This window comes from Carassius carassius, chromosome 18 (assembly GCF_963082965.1).
Source record: "Carassius carassius chromosome 18, fCarCar2.1, whole genome shotgun sequence".
In the NCBI taxonomy this organism is placed as follows: domain Eukaryota; kingdom Metazoa; phylum Chordata; class Actinopteri; order Cypriniformes; family Cyprinidae; genus Carassius; species Carassius carassius.
Window position 1 is genome coordinate 11,380,188 of NC_081772.1, and position 16,796 is coordinate 11,396,983.

Sequence of the window (16,796 nt, forward strand, 5' to 3'; positions counted from 1 at the left end):
TCCTTTTTCCTAACCCAAACCCTCCATTAAAAGTACCATAATGGTATTGTGGTCAGGCAAACGTGCTTTGTTCATCTATCAACAATAAAAATCTAGAATATGTCGATAAGAAACACAACACACTGCTCTAAGCATTACAGGATCATGTGGATAATCTTTTACTGTCAATAATTCCAAGTTGAGGGTCAAAAGATTCTCTTTCTCCCTCTTCTGTTATGATTATAGACTAATGGTCTCAGAGCAGACATGTTTCCATTTATGCACAATACTTCTTAATGAAAGACTATTCACAGCAACAGCATATGAAAGTCTGAGAAGAACATTTATCCTATATATTCTAAATAAATCAGTATGGTAGCTAAAATACTAAACTTAAAAATTCTACAATCAGTGATATGACTATATGAGATTGCAAAAACACTCCTTTTTAAAGTCAGTATGTCATAGTCATCAACAGAAGAGAAAACATATGCATTTTATCACTCATCTCTGGGTGGTATATGGGGCTATCTTTAATCATGGACAAATACTTTCCTTGGCAGAGAGAGTGAAAGTGAAGTTAGCAAGCATAAGAAAAGGAAATTATGAAAGGTTACTAACAAAAGGCTGTTTGTTTTTTACTTTCGACACAATAAATCTATTAAACTATTATGAAAAAAACTAACACTTAATCATTTATATGGGGTGCAAATAAGAAGACCACAGGAAAGATGGAAGGATCAATAGAAATAAAGAGCACGGAATAAGAGAAAACAGGAAAAGGGGTCACAGCGCTCTTGGAAAAAGACAGGGTGGTGTTAGAAAATGAGCAGCAGACAAAGGTTGGTAGAAGAGGGAGGGCTGAGATTGATGAATAGATGTTGGTATGTTCCTTCCAGAAGCTGAAGAAACTCTACTCTTGACTGCAAGCCTGTCTACTTTAAGAGCCATGGTGGAAGGAAGCAAACTCTGGCACTCTGAATTTAAGAGCAAAAAAGTAGGCTATACACCAAAACATGCCATGAGTCCGAGTTGGAAAAAGACTAGCATTAAAGGGTTTTTCCAGTGAGCAGGCAGAATTTGAGAACAAAACATCTGACATTTCTGTTGCACCTGAACCCTAACAGAAGCCACGACCTAGGCATCTTCTAAAGTGATTAAATATGTGTCTAACTGTGATTTGATGACGAATGACATAAGGCTTTGGCAAATCACAGGCCTGTACCAAAGTAAAGTAAGTCTCTCTGGATCTGGATTGTATGACTCAGAACCTAATCATCTTAAGTTACTAATAACTAATTTCACGTTTCATTAAAAGTGAATTTTATTGACACAGAAAGGAACGTCAGTGAGAGAATTCATACTCAAAACAGGCTGAGAGTGGGTGTATGAAACTCAATTTGAGTTCAACAGCCTCATGGGTCATGTTTTTGGGGCTCCAAGTGAATAAAAGTTCCAAACTGCACCAAACACATGGACTCAAAGGAAGTCTTCTGGCTCAAAAATCTTGGTCTGGCCTATAAAAAAAGGAAAACTGTCAGCTGCTAATGTAATAACGCCAAAATGAAAATGCATACACCTGCAGGAAAAGAATAAAACACTTTCCTAGAGAAGACCCTAAAGCCATCACAATGTTTTCTCTGCATTTTAATTTTAAAGGAAAGAACCGTTTAAATGCTTTTCGAACGAGAGCATGACTTGGTCACTACATCTCCAAAGTGCTTGTGCATGTGCTTTGAACACCTTGCAAATTGCAGTCTCTCAATATAAATTAATGCGAAAGTGAAAGTGAAAGTGACGTGACATTCAGCCAAGTAGGGTGACCCATACTCAGAATTTGTGCTCTGCATTTAACCCATCCGAAGTGCACACACACAGAGCAGTGAACACACACACACACTGTGAGCACACACCCGGAGCAGTGGGCAGCCATTTATGCTGCGGCGCCCGGGGAGCAGTTGGGGGTTCGATGTCTTGCTCAAGGGCACCTAAGTCGTGGTATTGAGGGTGGAGAGAGCATCAGTGTCCACAAAAATGAGTGAAGATATGAAGACACAAGGCACTTTTGATCATATACTAGGAAAAGAGAAAACAACTGACAGATTAAAAAGGCCACTATAGTCACTTCCCTTTCAAGTGATGGAAAACTAGTTAAGGGAAAACACATTCAAGTCTGGTTATCTAGTCTTTCTTACAAAGCCCTCCTTACATTTTAAACCTGCTGGTATTTGGCACCCTCTGCTGTTCCTACAAGGAGAAAACACTTCATGCACTGTTTTAAACACTTGGTAAGCATCGGTTGTCAGTCTACTGTATTAAAAAGATCCCCAAGTAATTTAATCAGTACTAGTAGCAGCCTAGTCATTTCCGATTTCACTGCACTTGAACAACATGCTTTTTAACATGAAAACCATTCATGACAGTTTTATATAACTCCCCCATTCACTGGGAATTTCTTTTAATTTATTTATTTATTCATTTTACCAGCCCTGAGTTCAATGATGACTCCTTTATTGAGCGTATATGATTTTAAACATCAGAAAATTTTAAAACAAAAGTTACAACATAACGGGATTAAAAGACTGAACGCAGTCTAACAGTTCCTATGGTAAAGCATTATGTCAGCAGTGCAAATGGTCTTGGGTTCAATTCCCAGGGAACACACAACTGATCAAAAAAAATGTATAGCATGAATGCACTGTAAGTCGCTTTGAATACAAGCATCTGCTAAAATGTACATTTTAATAAATACTATTCATTTTATATTAGTAATATTAAAATGAATGTTTTAGAATATTAATGTTGAATCAAGAAAACACAACAAAGATGATTTTCATATAACCTTTTAATTTTAATTTACTGAAAGCATGAACGTACATATAATGAAAATCAAGCTACGAGTTTCAATGCACAATTCTGCATGGAAAACGAACTAGTCAAGAATCTTACCACCTCTCTGGAGTCTCAATTAGGTTTGGTGGTTGTAATGTGGTCTATTTGTGTGCTTCGAAGGTCCTAATGGACACTGTGTTCCTTTCCCCAAGTGTGGTGCAATTTATTTCTTGGCAGCTTGTAAACGCTCGCTGACATTCTCCCAGTTCACAACATTCCAGATGGCCTTAACATAGTCCGGTCTAACATTCTTGTACTGGAGATAGTATGCATGCTCCCAGACATCTATCCCAAGTAATGGGATGAGACCTCAAATTTAAAAGGGAAAGAGACAATATTAAAGTTTAAAGACTTTAAAAGCTATACAAACAGATTGATTTCTTTCTCCCTGCAGTGTACCAGACCATTGCTTTACCTTAAGAAACACATACAACTGTTACAAAAACAGAACTATGGATGACTCTTGTGAATAAGTCAGAGCTTTTTTTTGTGTATTCACTGAGGGTCTTGTTAAGAGTGTATGAAAAATGAATCTGTTTAGATTCCAAAATAGATCTGTTCACTACCATTCATTGTGGTAGACTTACCTGTAGTGCCCTGCAAAGGGTCTTGGTTAGAACAAGCAGCAATCCTCAGTCTTCCACTGTCCTTATCAAAGCCCAGCCAGCCCCATCCTGAGCCCTGAACGGCCACTGTGGCAGCTGATATCTTCTCCTTCATCTTCTGAAATGAGCCAAAGTCACGCTTAATGGCTTCCAACAGCTCACCTTAATAAATAAAAAATTCCAATATTTATCACATACAACTATATGCTTCATAAATGACAATTGAAATAGCAGTATGAATATGTTCAACATCTATTCATGTGTATAATACACAAAACAGTTCAAGAAGAGTGACTCCTACCCTGTGGTTCTCCTCCACCATTTGGTGACAGATTTGTCCAGAATATGGTATGATTAATATGGCCACCACCGTTAAATTTCAAAGCAGGCTGAAGGGAGACTTGAGTTGTCACATCACCTGTAACACAGCAAGGTCAAACCTAAATACCTGTTATATGCAATGAAGACAATTCAGATAATATGCCAAGTCCTTAGAATTTTGTAAAAGTAAACTAACATTTATATTGCCACTACTAAACCATTTATCAAACATATACTGGCCTACATTGTAAGAGATTGAAGGAATGAGGTTTATGTAATGGTCTAATTTTATTATTATTTATATGCTTATGTAGTATTTAACATTTTGAATTAGCTTAATTATTTTCTTTTTTCAGTTCTCATTTGAATTTTAGTTTAAGTTTTATTTAAAAAAAAAAGTATGTGCTATTGTTATATATATATATATATATATATATATATATATATAATTTTATGTTCCTAGTTATATAATTCAATTTTAGTTGCCATTTAATTTTAACTTTATTTCAACCTTTGGCATTTTATTTTAACTAGCTGCCAGGCAACATTTTGTTTCAGTTTTTATAAATATACATTTGTCTTCTAAAATTTGTATTTTATTTTAGCTTTATTTCAGTTAAGGAAAATCATTTTAATAGTTTAGTTAACAATAACAAAAATGAAATTTATCAGACTGATCATCAAAAACAAAATCAACAGTCTTGGACTGATTTGTTTGATATCCTTACCACTTTTACACAAACCGGATAAACAAGAGAGGAGGAGGTGTGGCTCTCTATATAGATAAATATATTCATTGTAGTATTGTGGACAATATGTGTTTAGTGGTGGATGATCTATTTAAATGTGTGACTGTTAAATTGGTACTTCCAAAAAATAGAAATATTATTGTAAGCTGCATTTATAGGATGCCGGGATCCGACTTGACAATATTCAGGGAATGGATAGAAAAAATATTTACTAATAACAATAAAAAATATATTATATGTGGGGATTTTAATATTAAATTGTTAAATCCCCATAAACACAAAAGTACAGATGAGTTTCTTGATACCATGTTTTCATTGGGTTTGTACCCACTCATCACCAGACCCACCAGAATAACATCACATAGTGCCACACTTATAGATAACATATTCTGTAATATTTTTGACAATAACATAACAGGTGGTTTGTTAGTGAATGATGTCAGTGATCACTTACCAGTGTTCATGGTATACGATCTTAACTGTAAATTATCTAAAACTACAAAGTGAATATTACCGTAGAGTCATAACTGATCAATTAATTATAGCACTGAAAAATGAGTTGGCAAGCCAAAACCGGGAACCTATTTATCAATTTTCCGATGTAAATGCAGCATTCAACACATTTCTTGACATTTTTATTACACTCTATAACAAACACTGTCCGATCAAAAAATGTACAATAAAAAAATATATAAAAACACCCTGGATAACAAAAGGGCTTGCGAACTCGTGTAAAAAGAAAAATTTTCTATTTAGGCAATTTTTTAGGTATAGAACTAGTGAAACTGAACAAAAGTATAAAACATAAAAACAAATTAACTAGCATATTGAGAGTAAGTAGAAGAGAATATTATACTGATTTATTGATTAATAAGAAATATGACAAAATCAATTTGGAAAGTTTTGAACACCGTTATTGGTCGTGGTTCCAACAGCTCATGTTATCCGGAGTACTTTGTGGAAAATGGCACAATTATACGAGACAAAATAATGATCGCGGATAGATTTAATCATTTTTTTGTCAACGTTGGACCTGAACTGGCGCAAAAAATTCCATCTACCAACGAACAGATTAAGGGACTAATTTATATAAATTCTAATACCATGTTCCTCACTCCAACTGATGAGAGGGAGGTTATGAAAGTAATCAGGGACTGCAAGAACAAAACATCTCAAGACATATATAACATCGATATGAGGATTGTTGCAGAAGAAGTTATAAATCCATTCACATATATCTGTAACTTATCCTTTCAACTCGGTCATTTTCCATCGCAAATGAAAACTGCTAAAGTTAAACCAATTTTAAAGTCAGGGGACAAACACTGTTTTAATAACTATCGACCTGTTTCCCTCCTGCCACAGTTTTCCAAAATTTTAGAAAAATTATATGACAAAAGACTTCGGAGCTTCATTGATAAACACCAATTACTATCTGATTGTCAATATGGGTTCAGGGAAAATAGATGTACTTCACATGCATTCATTGATTTACTGGAAGAAATTACAGATGGTATTGAAGGAAATAAATTTGTTTTGGGAATTTTTATAGATCATCAAAAGGCCTTTGATACCATTGATCACCAGATTTTAATAAAAAAAGATGGAGGATATGGCATAAGGGGAATAGCAAAAAAATGGTTGGAGAGCTATCTAGGTGAGAGGAGACAGATTGTTGAGATTGATCAATATAAATCAGGGTTTCTGAATATAACGTGTGAAGTACCGCAGGGGTCAATACTGGGACCTACACTATTCCTAATGTATATTAATGAATTATGTAAATTATCAACGAAATTATCAACCTTTTTGCCGATGATACCAATATTATCTGTGCCGATGATAACCTGGAGCAACTTTTGGTTTCGGTAACGTTGGAATTGGTAAAGTTAAAAACCTGGTTTAATACTAACAAACTGTCATTGAATTTGAAAAAGACAAAAATCATGCTGTTTAGTAATCGTAAATGTAATATACCTGTTAAAATTGTTATTGATGACACACTAATAGAAAAGGTTCAACAAAATAAATTTTGGGGTGTTATAATAGATGAAAAGATCTCTTGGAAACCCCACATAAGCTACCTGAGGACAAAAGTGGCTAAATGTGTTGGAATGATGAAGAGATCATGTAATTTACTGAACACTAAAGCTCGACTTCTACTGTATCATTCATTTATTATGTCATATTTACATTATTGTGTTGAAATTTGGGGGAACTGTTACAAAACCCACTTACAGCCCTTGATCACTCTGCAGAAAAAGGCTATTAGGATTGTCTCTGGTGTTCATTACAGACATCATTCCAATCCATTGTTTGTAGAGCTGGAAGTACTTAAACTGCAGGACGTGATCAACTTTAAAACTGCTCAAATTTTGATCAGGGCATCTCAAAACTCTCTGCCTTCTAATGTTCAAAATTTATTCTGTTATAGAGATGCTCATCATAGTCACACACTAAGAGGAAATAAAAATAAATATCTGCCCAAATTTAGAACCACTTTAAAATCAATGTGTATCTCAGTGCGGGGAGTGAAGATTTGGAATGATTTGGTGGATGAATTAAAAACCTGTCCAAATATTATTCATTTCAAACATTTGTTAAAAAAAAATGTATTAAGAAAATATGTAGATGACAGAGAGTGATGCCCTCAGCATGAAGCCAGTGGTGAGAGGGTGTAGGGCCAGAGAGTGTTTGGGCCAGTGTCTCTTGTAAGTGTGTGTGTTGTGCGTGCGTTGTTTTGTCTTGCCCGTCTTATACCATTTATATAGAGACTATTGTTCTACTGTATGTATTGTACAGGAATACTGTTGTTCTTGAATTATTCTGTTTGTATATTGGTTTTGTATTTTATTTTGTGTTGAATTTGAGGAGGTTTGGAATCATATAAGCGTTTGCTTCGTCCACCTCCTTTTCAAACCATGCACTTGTATAATTTGTCTGTTATGTTGCCTGTTATGTTGATTTGTGAGAAAATTAGAATGCAGGTTTGAAATAAACATCATCAATAAACTTTTCCAACAACGGCTGTCACCTGAAGAACCAACAGATGCATAACCATGTTTTAGTGCATGTAAAAGAGGTTCACTTATGATTCTCCTATCAAATCTTTTTTTGTCCAGCTACAACAGACTTGTTGACTTAGTCTTTTTTTTTTCTTTTCCAGGCAAAATATCCCTAAGACTAGGGGATAGGTTTGCTTGAATTTGTGCAGTACCATTTCATTATGGAACGTTAATAAAGATTGTGAAGTGATTGAGCAGTCAGATCAAAGTCCAAAGTAGTTTGTTGGTGTTGGGCAGTGTAATTTTTTGCCTAGAATCCCACTGTCCTGTCTGACAACAATTGTGAAGGACAGCAAAAAAATGAAAATAAATAAAATGATAATGTGGAGTGTAAACCAGGCTCAATCATTTACAAAGCAATCTCATTTGAACTTACCCTTGGCCAGTGCCTCTTGATATTTATCCTCCGTGACATTGAGGTTGTTGACATAAGTTGCATGGTGCTTGCTGTGGTGAAGCTGCATAATCTCAGCACAGATGTGAGGCTCAAGTGCACCATAGTCATATGGGAGGTCAGGCAGTGTGTGCTTCTGTCTGGAGGCCACAGCACCCAAGACGGGGTTCAGGGTGGCAGCACACCTGGAATCAACAATAGGAAATAAAACTATTAAATAATTTAAATGTATGAAGTAAATAAGCATTGCAATAAATGTAATGCAAGATTTTGGCAGGGTGTGTTGGATATGTTGCAAGATATATTGGATTACTGTGGTGAGCTCCTACAGGATTGTTGCTCCATGGCAGCAGTCAGGTGACCAGAACAAAGCTTTTCAAACTGGGGTCCAGGGATTTATTCATTTTAATATAGGTTTTTAAAAACATTTCCTTCCCACAATAAAAGAGGTTACTTAAGAGGTTAGAATTATAATATTTTAGGTGTCATATATAATTTATAGTATGCTTGTTTCCAACAAAGCTAGTGAGGCTGATTTGACCACGTGTCTTCTGATATAGTTTAATATAATTATTATTGTCCCAACAGGTTTGTATGGTTAGTTCAATAAGAATCTAGCTGTACACATTCATTGATGGTTATACAACAAGCTAAGCTGTTGTTTGGCAGTCTCAAATCGACAGCAGCTCAATGTAACTTCATGCATAAAGCTCTAATTCAACAAAAAAATCTATATTTTTGCGTGCATCTTTTAATCATTTTGAGTCTAATTTCATCCCATATTTTCCATACTACTGATTAAAACTGCACTCGCAATATCAGTTACGCAAACTACTATGGTATGACGCTGTTAGCATGGTCACTCTACCAAACACATAAAAGTGCGCAGTTTATTCATACCGCCATTGATTTAGTAATTAAAAAATGCCTGGTTATACAGTCAACGTTAGCTGCATACAATACGAGAGTTGATTCAGACTTTATCTTTACCTGCGGACATATCCGACTCTACACAGCATGCTCTAGTCTAGTCCGTCACACAGCGAGCGACACACGCGCTGAACAGACCTAAGCTTTCTCCATTACAGCCTGCCCTTGAAATTTCAACTTCAACTTGGACTAGAAGTTACCATTATTTCAAAATAGGGGTCATGTGAAAAATATAAGTATTTTTCTCATTGATGGACAATCAGATGGACAACCTATTTAACATTATCTACGCGAGAAATATTAGATCAGTGGGTTTAAAAAAAAAATTAGTTTATATATCCAGATGAACGAGATTTATGTAAGTTAAAGACGGTACACAAATCGAGCACCCCCTGTGCCAATTGGTATAATTCAGCCAGTCATTCTAGGCCTTGCTATTACAGTGAGTAGTCACTGACACAAATAGCTTCCTTACTCCAGCTGAAACATAGCAACACAGTGTCACTCACATGCTCCTTATTTAAGTTTGTGTATATTCTGTCTGTATATACTCTTAGTTGATGGAGACCCGCTTTCTTTTCTTTTTCTTTTTATTGAATCACTGAAATTAAACATTTTACAGTAGCCAGGGACTGAACACAAAGAAAAAGAAATACAAAATTACAATGAAAAAAATGAATAATAGTGGCTTAATTTCTGATTTCAAAATAAGAAACAATGGTTTATATTTTCCGTATTTGCATTTATGAATACTAAACTTTGCCAGCAACACTAATAAATTAATCAAATAGTATTCCTTATGGAATGACATGTCATACGTGAAAAAACCAGACCTCCTGTTGTATAACTTTCCGGAATAAACTGTGTTGATGGTTTGATATGGCATAAAATCTGGAAATTACCTCATAAATATTTAATAAAAAATAAAGTACAATACATTTAATTCAAACTCATTTATAAATATTACCCCAGTAACTTTTTCCTTGTAAACAGATTTAACTGTGATATTGGTAGCCTACACTATGTACATTTTGTGGTCTACATACAGAAAACCTTTTTTAGTTATTTTGGAGTTGTCCTTACTCAACCATTTTTGGTCAGATTTCTGCTCATTTGTAAGAAAATATATTATGCACAGCTTTCAACTTTGTTTTGAAAATGTTTTATTTGGTTTTTTTTTTCAGTTATGACACGCTTTCTTACTCCAGCGGCAACATGGCAACACAGAGTCACTCACATGCTCCTCCCCTTCAGCGCTCGCGCGAGCTCGCTGATGCTGTGCGGCTGAACATCGCGCACACGCTGGTCATGGCGGACGGACTGTCATCCCCTTCGCCTAAATAAAGAACGTAGCTTTTCCTCCTCCAGAGAAACTCATAATTAAGATCTTCAGATCTCGTATTGGAAGAAATACGCGTCATTCTGGTCGAGGTGAATCGGGTCTGGTAAGTGTTAATGGTTATATTTTCTCTTTTCAGATAAAGTGCTGCTTCTCGGAGAAGGAGAGCCTCTTCCTTCTCCGCCATTTTGTGACAGCGAAACTGCTCCAAGAAGGCGCCGCACATTTTTATTACTCAAATGTCTATTGGCGGTAATTTATTGACTTTATTTTAAGACGAACTTGTGTTATTGGCTACGTAAGCTTCATGTTTTCCCCGACAGGAGCTTCATGAGATTGTATCAGAATGGCGCGGTTGTTTGCAGCGCGGAGCGTTTAGCATGTCAACTCCTCAAACAGCCGATCTCGTTTTCCCTAGAAGATAAGATTATTGTTGTCGATGTTGATTTGCACGAAGATAAGCTAACCGTTAAAATGTAATGGAGGCCGATAAGACTACGTTGCTATTTCGTTTCTAAAAATGTTAAATGTAGAGACGAAGATGCATGAAATGTTTGACCAGTGAGCCCGTGTAATTTCTCGGTTAGTGGAACAGTTTCGTTTTCAAGCGATTTTTTTTCTCTGTTTTTGCTGCGTTTTTACTATCTTTTGCCTTTTAAATGCACGACTGTGAAGACTAGATGTAACAGACAAGTTCTTCCCCTGTAATTGTTGCGATTATGTAAAAACGAGCGAATCTCTCGCCTGGTGGTCTATATTTGTAATAGCTCATGTGTAGGCGTGTGAAATCCACGCTACTGTCTCTAGGTCTTTGCTTCATATTACTGCTCGGAATGTGTGTATATATTTGAGTCGTGTGCATTCACTGGATGCTTGATCTGTTCGCTTCTGTCTTTCACAGAGATCAGAATGACCAATGAAGAACCTCTCCTGAAGAAGGTGAGCTCATTGTCGCAGTCTAATCTGATTATATGTGTCGCTTTCCACCAACATGGTCTCTTTTTAAGTCTTTATTTCCTTTTTTTGTCATTGCAGGTTCGCCTTAGTGAATCTGACATGAAGACCCTGACTCGAGAGGAGCTGTGCACAAGGTGTTTAGCCATTCTGTAGTGCAATAAGTTTTAAGAGTGTGTATTTTGATGCTTTACAGATGGTAATGCTGATGTGGTTTTTTTCCCGGGTGTAGGTGGAAACAGCACGAAGCCTATGTCCAGATGCTTGAGACAAAATATGCTGATTTAAACTGTAAGTTTGCACATCACAGATATTCTGAATAATTAAGTCTTGAGTGGTTCACTAAAGCCAAGAATATTAGACTTGGTTTTATGTTGTGCAGAAAATAACTAATGCCTTTTTTTCATGTTGAAATGTCTGCAGCCAATGATGTGACAGGCCTGAAAGAGTCTGAGGAAAAGTTGAAGCAACAACAGCAGGAATCCGCTCGCAGGGAGAACATTCTGGTGATGAGGCTTGCTACTAAAGAGCAGGAAATGCAAGAGTGTACAGTAAGTACTATGTTCCTTTTTTCCTTCTGCTTTATGCTCAGTACTTGAAGGAAATGTGTCAGTTTGCTGTAATGATATCCCTTATGAAAATTAACCATGGTTACTATAGTTAAACCATGGTAACCACAAATTAACCATGGTTTTCCTGAATTAACCATAGTTTAACCATGGTATTTGTAGTAAATCTGTGTTTATACAAATGGTAGTCAACACGCCAAAAAAACATAGTTTTACTATAATAAAACCATGGTTATTTTTCGTAAGGGATGGACTGTAGTAGACGTTCCACAGCTTGTGGATGTAGTGTATCAATAAAAGTAGAAACCGCAGATGCAGTTGTCCTTTATACTGACTTGTCTGTGAAGCATCAGTGAACATTTACCTAATAGCTGCTGTTTTATTCAGTCAAATGTGTATCCGAATGTTTATCATGCAAATTCTCACTGTGATTGATCAAAGTTGTTGTATGGACACAGAAATTGGAATATTGTTTTCTGCACTTAAACATGGGAACAGCAGACAAAAGGCAAAAGAACAGCAAATGCATGTTAGTGGAGAATTTGGGATAGTGCACCTTTAAGCGCTACTTTCCCAGTCAGGCATCAGTTATGTTCATTTGGACAGTTGTTGCAGGTTAATGTGTTGCTCTGAAAAGTTTGAAGTTTTAACCTTTTTTATTATTTATTAAAGTTACATTGTTAAAATTATAATATATATAGTTATTAGTTGTTTTTTGAAACCATTGTAGTGAAATCATAATAGTATACTAGCTTCAAAGCTAGAGTGTCAATTTTTTAAAACTGGCCATCACATGCCTTCATTGACTTCTTATTTGTCATTTTTTTAAATGCTGAGATTTTAATGGTTTCTCTTACCTTGCAGACCCAAATCCAGTACCTGAAGCAAGTCCAGCAACCGAGCGCGGCTCAGCTGAGAACCTCCATGGTGGACCCAGCCATCAACTTATTTTTCCTCAAAATGAAGGCTGAACTGGAACAGACTAAAGACAAACTGGAGCAAGCCCAAAATGAACTGAGTGCCTGGAAATTTACACCTGATAGGTAAACTAAAATAACTCCCCCCTCCAAACAAAAAGTCAAGACTTTCCTGATTCACCCCCCACCTTCTCCTCTGCAGGAGTGCAGATAATGGTGGGGGAAGACTGAAATGTTTTGCTCACAACGAGACTCAGACTTTAAAGCCAAAGCTCAGAACAAAAGACATTTTTCTTTCATATTTCCCTGCTATTACAAATACCGTAATGTAAAATCAGAACAAAACACAACAGTTTTGGTCAGGTGACACTTTTGTTTCAGCTTTCTCTCTCCCCTACACCCCTCATGGTACAGAAGCCTGAAGGAATCGGGACTGTTCCTGAAGAGGTGGTCACGTCGGAAACGCCCCCCCCTTCCAGCCCATGTTAGAAAGCTTCCTGTAACAAAAAAGGCGGCATATGAAAGACTTGAGCAAAGCGTTGGCTCTGGAGCTGATTGAACTGTAGCTTAAAGATCACTGATTGAACATTTAAAACATGACATGGCCCTACTAAATGTGTTGCAGAGGAATATTCCCCCATTTAAACTTTGAGACTGGTTAAGAATCTAGACTGTAACACAGGGAGGTGTGAATGTAGTGTGATGCAATGAAATGGGGAGGAGTTAAGCAATCTTAAGACTTTGGGGCAGAAGCCTTTGTTATGAGATAAGACTTTGGGGGACTTTCTGATCTGCAGAGACTTTGGTAAATGTTCATCTCACAGGTGCGACACACGGTACGGTTTTTTCAAACCTTTTCTTCTTTTTTTTTTGTGTTCGTAATATTATACTTTGTTTTTGCTCTGGAAATGCACCTTGCATTTACAGCAGTGTGGTCCAAATGAATTGAGCGATTTGGTAATCTTCTTAAATTGGCTGTTGCGCTGCTGCAGATGCAAACATAATTGTTGTTTTTTCAATGTGAATGCAAATGTGTGTTAGAGAAAATTATTCAAGCTGTTTAAATGTTTGTATATAATAATTTGTTCATCATGTGTACCTTTTCTAATCCACTTTTTATTTAGCGGTCAACCAGTGAGGATTTCAGTTATTTAGTTCATTTTTCTTGGGTCACGTCCAAGTCTATTGTAGGTTTTTTTGCTTAGTAGATATTTTATAGCAATTACATTTTTATGTTAAAGTTGCATTTACCATCTTAGTGATTCAGAAGTAGTTTGAGCTTCTCCTTTGCAAATCTATTAAAACTTGGTATAAGGCAATTTTTTTTTTGAAAATCTTTTTTGTGGCATTATGTAATTTCGTCAGAGATTTCATTGGAGGTTAGCAGCAGGTTGTCCAGAAAAGATGGTGAACCAGTTTAAGGAGATCTATATTTGACCTCACATTTAACCTCAAACTACTTGTAATGTTAAATACCTGCATTTTCTCTGAATTCCAGTTCAATTAGTTTGATGTCAGTAGCTAACTTGCTATTACTATCCTGCTTTATGTGGCACCAAGGCACCCTAGTGACCACTAAATTCAAAGTGAAAACATCTTTATGCAGTATATCAAATACAGTAAAGACTGCAGTTTTCCAGTAGATGTGGGTTGCATTTACCTACCTCTAAATATGCTGCTGAATTAAATGAAGTGCTCTGCCTTTGCAGTTATTTTATCAATTCAATGATAATACAAGAAATTGAGTTGCCTATTGTCTGGAAAGTTTCAGTGCATTTTTTTTAAGACCATTCTAAATAACATTGTCTCAATTGATGCAATTATTGCTTGGTTGCTCATAGCAGTGTTTAGATTAACAGGTAGGTACTTTCATTGGATCTGTTCATCTCTGCTTTTTGATTTTAAAATGAAACTTGATTTTAGCAACTTGTTCAATGGCCTATTGGAATGCTACCATACTAGATCTGTTCAGATGTATTGCACTTGTTGGTTTAAGTTGATTTGGTCTGATAACTTCCAACTATCTCTTCCCAGAATTGTTTGAACTGTTAGTTGATTTTCTTGATTGTCGTTGACTGTTTATATGCACACCAGGAAACTGCTTATTGCAAGAGAGCTGCCCAAATGTCATTGCGTTTACATGTGCTGTGTTAGCAGTGCATTTTTAAACGGCATATACATGTGGCACAATTGGTAATTGGCTTTCTCCACTATGTTGTTACTTTTAGTCGTCTTATCTTTTCCACTCACATGCACTCTTTAAAAAGCTGTGAGAAACCTGTCACATAAGGCTTAATCTCTTGCAGAAATCCAGGCATGTTAAACCTCTTAGTTTGCTTTTAAAAAAATACACTATTTTCTTAAGTGCATATAAACATCTTTTGCTGGTCAACAGTTTTTATCAGTGTGGCAGTTGGAGAGTTTGTTGGAAGCTGTTTCTGGTTGGCTAATGTTACCACCCAGTTTGTAAATGCAGTGGCTATGTTCACGATGTGATGTTAGACTTGTTTCCCTTGCAGCCAGACTGGTAAGAAGCTGATGGCGAAATGTCGCATGCTGATCCAGGAGAATCAGGAGTTGGGCAGGCAGCTGTCTCAGGGGCGCATCGCCCAGCTGGAGGCCGAGCTCGCCTTGCAGAAGAAGTACAGCGAAGAGCTCAAGAGCAGTCAAGATGGTGAGCAAAATCCTTCTCCATTCATCCAACTCCATTTATGGTTTGTTTTCATGGAACTTAAACTCAATCTTTGTTGTCTGTTTTTGTACCTTTGCCTTTTTTGGGTCCAGAGCTCAATGACTTCATTATTCAGTTAGATGAGGAAGTGGAGGGCATGCAGAGCACCATCCTGGTTCTTCAGCAGCAGCTGAAGGAGAGCAGGCAGCAGTTGTCTCAGTTGAACTCCCAATGCACTTCTAGTGGATCTGGTCCAAGCAGAAATTCACCTTCAACGGCCTCTGAACCTCCCATACAAAGTGAATCTGCGAATGCCTCGTGCTCAAACGTTGTGAAAGACTGCGGAAGGGTTTCCAACGGACCCTCCAACGGGAACTCGTCTCAGAGGAGTGCATCTGGGGCCAGTCTGTATAGGGAAGCGAGCAGTGCAGATGAAGATTACCCACCATCACCATCTGTCTTCAGCCCCTCTCATGGTGGCATGTTGAAATTTTCCAACCACTCAGAAGTTGCAGTGAGCCAGAGGGGTGGAGAAGGTTATGTGACTCAACTAAGTGCGGGCTATGAGATCGTGGACTCACCAACGGGCAGTGAGACGTCAGTGACCCAGCACTCGAACGATACAGACTCCAATGCTGACTCCCATGAGGCCGCTGCTGTCTCCAAAGGCAGCAGGACTGCTGGTATGCGGCACAGCACTCAGAATGGCCTGGACTCCTCTGCAGCAACAGTTGCCTCCAGTGCCTCCACAGGGTCTTTGTAATGTTCTAATAGTTACGTTTTTTTTTTTTTTTTTTTAAGTGATGATAAACAAGGAAATCGCACACTTCAGGCCAGTTAGTTATTGTTTGAGAAATGGTCAAATGCATCACTTTTGTTTTTCTACCCAACCTTCCATCACAACCTATTACAATGCGACATGTTCAAAGCTGATTACGTTTATAAAATAAGCAGAATTGTGTTTGTATATTTGAATTCATTTTTTTTTTTTAATGAATGACTTTTAAACCACTTTTTTTCTCTCTCTCTGTCAGATATAAACATTTGGTTCTGTACTGTTAATTTGCTTGCTTGTTAGAACTCGGAAATCATTTAGCTATGTGTTGTATCATAATGCTCAATTAAGTCTTGAAGGTGACAGTTCAGAGAGTCCTTAGATTCCTGATGTTGAACTTTTCTTTTTTTTCCTCCACATGAGAAAACATTTTGTTTGACTTGTGTGTAGTTTGAGATGTATCTTGGTAAATTCTTATTTCAATCCTTTTCATGTACTGACCAAATATCAATAAAGAATTTTAATGACTCAAACCTTGCTTTGATTTTCTGCTTTGAATGAATTCTATCAAAAAAATTACATCTGTTAATCAACATGTTTTCACTGTAATTCCTAAGCAGGAAAATGCAATTAAAT

General features: G+C 36.8%; 2 protein-coding genes across 4 annotated transcripts; one reads left to right on the forward strand and one right to left on the reverse strand.

Annotated features, from left to right (window-relative positions):
* Positions 1 to 2,806: 2,806 nt before the first annotated feature.
* Positions 2,807 to 9,085, reverse strand: LOC132091859 (superoxide dismutase [Mn], mitochondrial). Its single transcript, XM_059497954.1, has 5 exons — positions 8,996 to 9,085; positions 7,988 to 8,190; positions 3,778 to 3,894; positions 3,459 to 3,638; positions 2,807 to 3,180 (listed from the first exon to the last, which is right to left on the reverse strand). Exons 1-5 carry the CDS (start codon positions 9,022 to 9,024, stop codon positions 3,035 to 3,037), a joined length of 675 nt encoding a protein of 224 aa, XP_059353937.1. The 5' UTR covers positions 9,025 to 9,085; the 3' UTR covers positions 2,807 to 3,034.
* Positions 9,086 to 10,193: 1,108 nt separating this feature from the next.
* LOC132092370 (pre-mRNA-splicing regulator WTAP-like) lies at positions 10,194 to 16,693 on the forward strand. Of its 3 annotated transcripts, none has more exons than XM_059498574.1 (8): positions 10,194 to 10,380; positions 11,176 to 11,213; positions 11,310 to 11,365; positions 11,461 to 11,519; positions 11,652 to 11,779; positions 12,662 to 12,840; positions 15,234 to 15,388; positions 15,499 to 16,693. In XM_059498574.1, the coding sequence occupies exons 2-8, from the start codon at positions 11,184 to 11,186 to the stop codon at positions 16,146 to 16,148; spliced, it is 1,257 nt and encodes a 418-aa protein (XP_059354557.1). In that variant the 5' UTR covers positions 10,194 to 10,380; positions 11,176 to 11,183; the 3' UTR covers positions 16,149 to 16,693. The 3 variants fall into 3 exon arrangements, with proteins under 3 accessions (XP_059354557.1, XP_059354558.1, XP_059354556.1); XM_059498575.1 differs by lacking the exon at positions 10,194 to 10,380 and adding an exon at positions 10,465 to 10,515; XM_059498573.1 differs by lacking the exon at positions 10,194 to 10,380 and adding an exon at positions 10,498 to 10,526.
* The last annotated feature ends 103 nt before the right edge of the window (positions 16,694 to 16,796 follow it).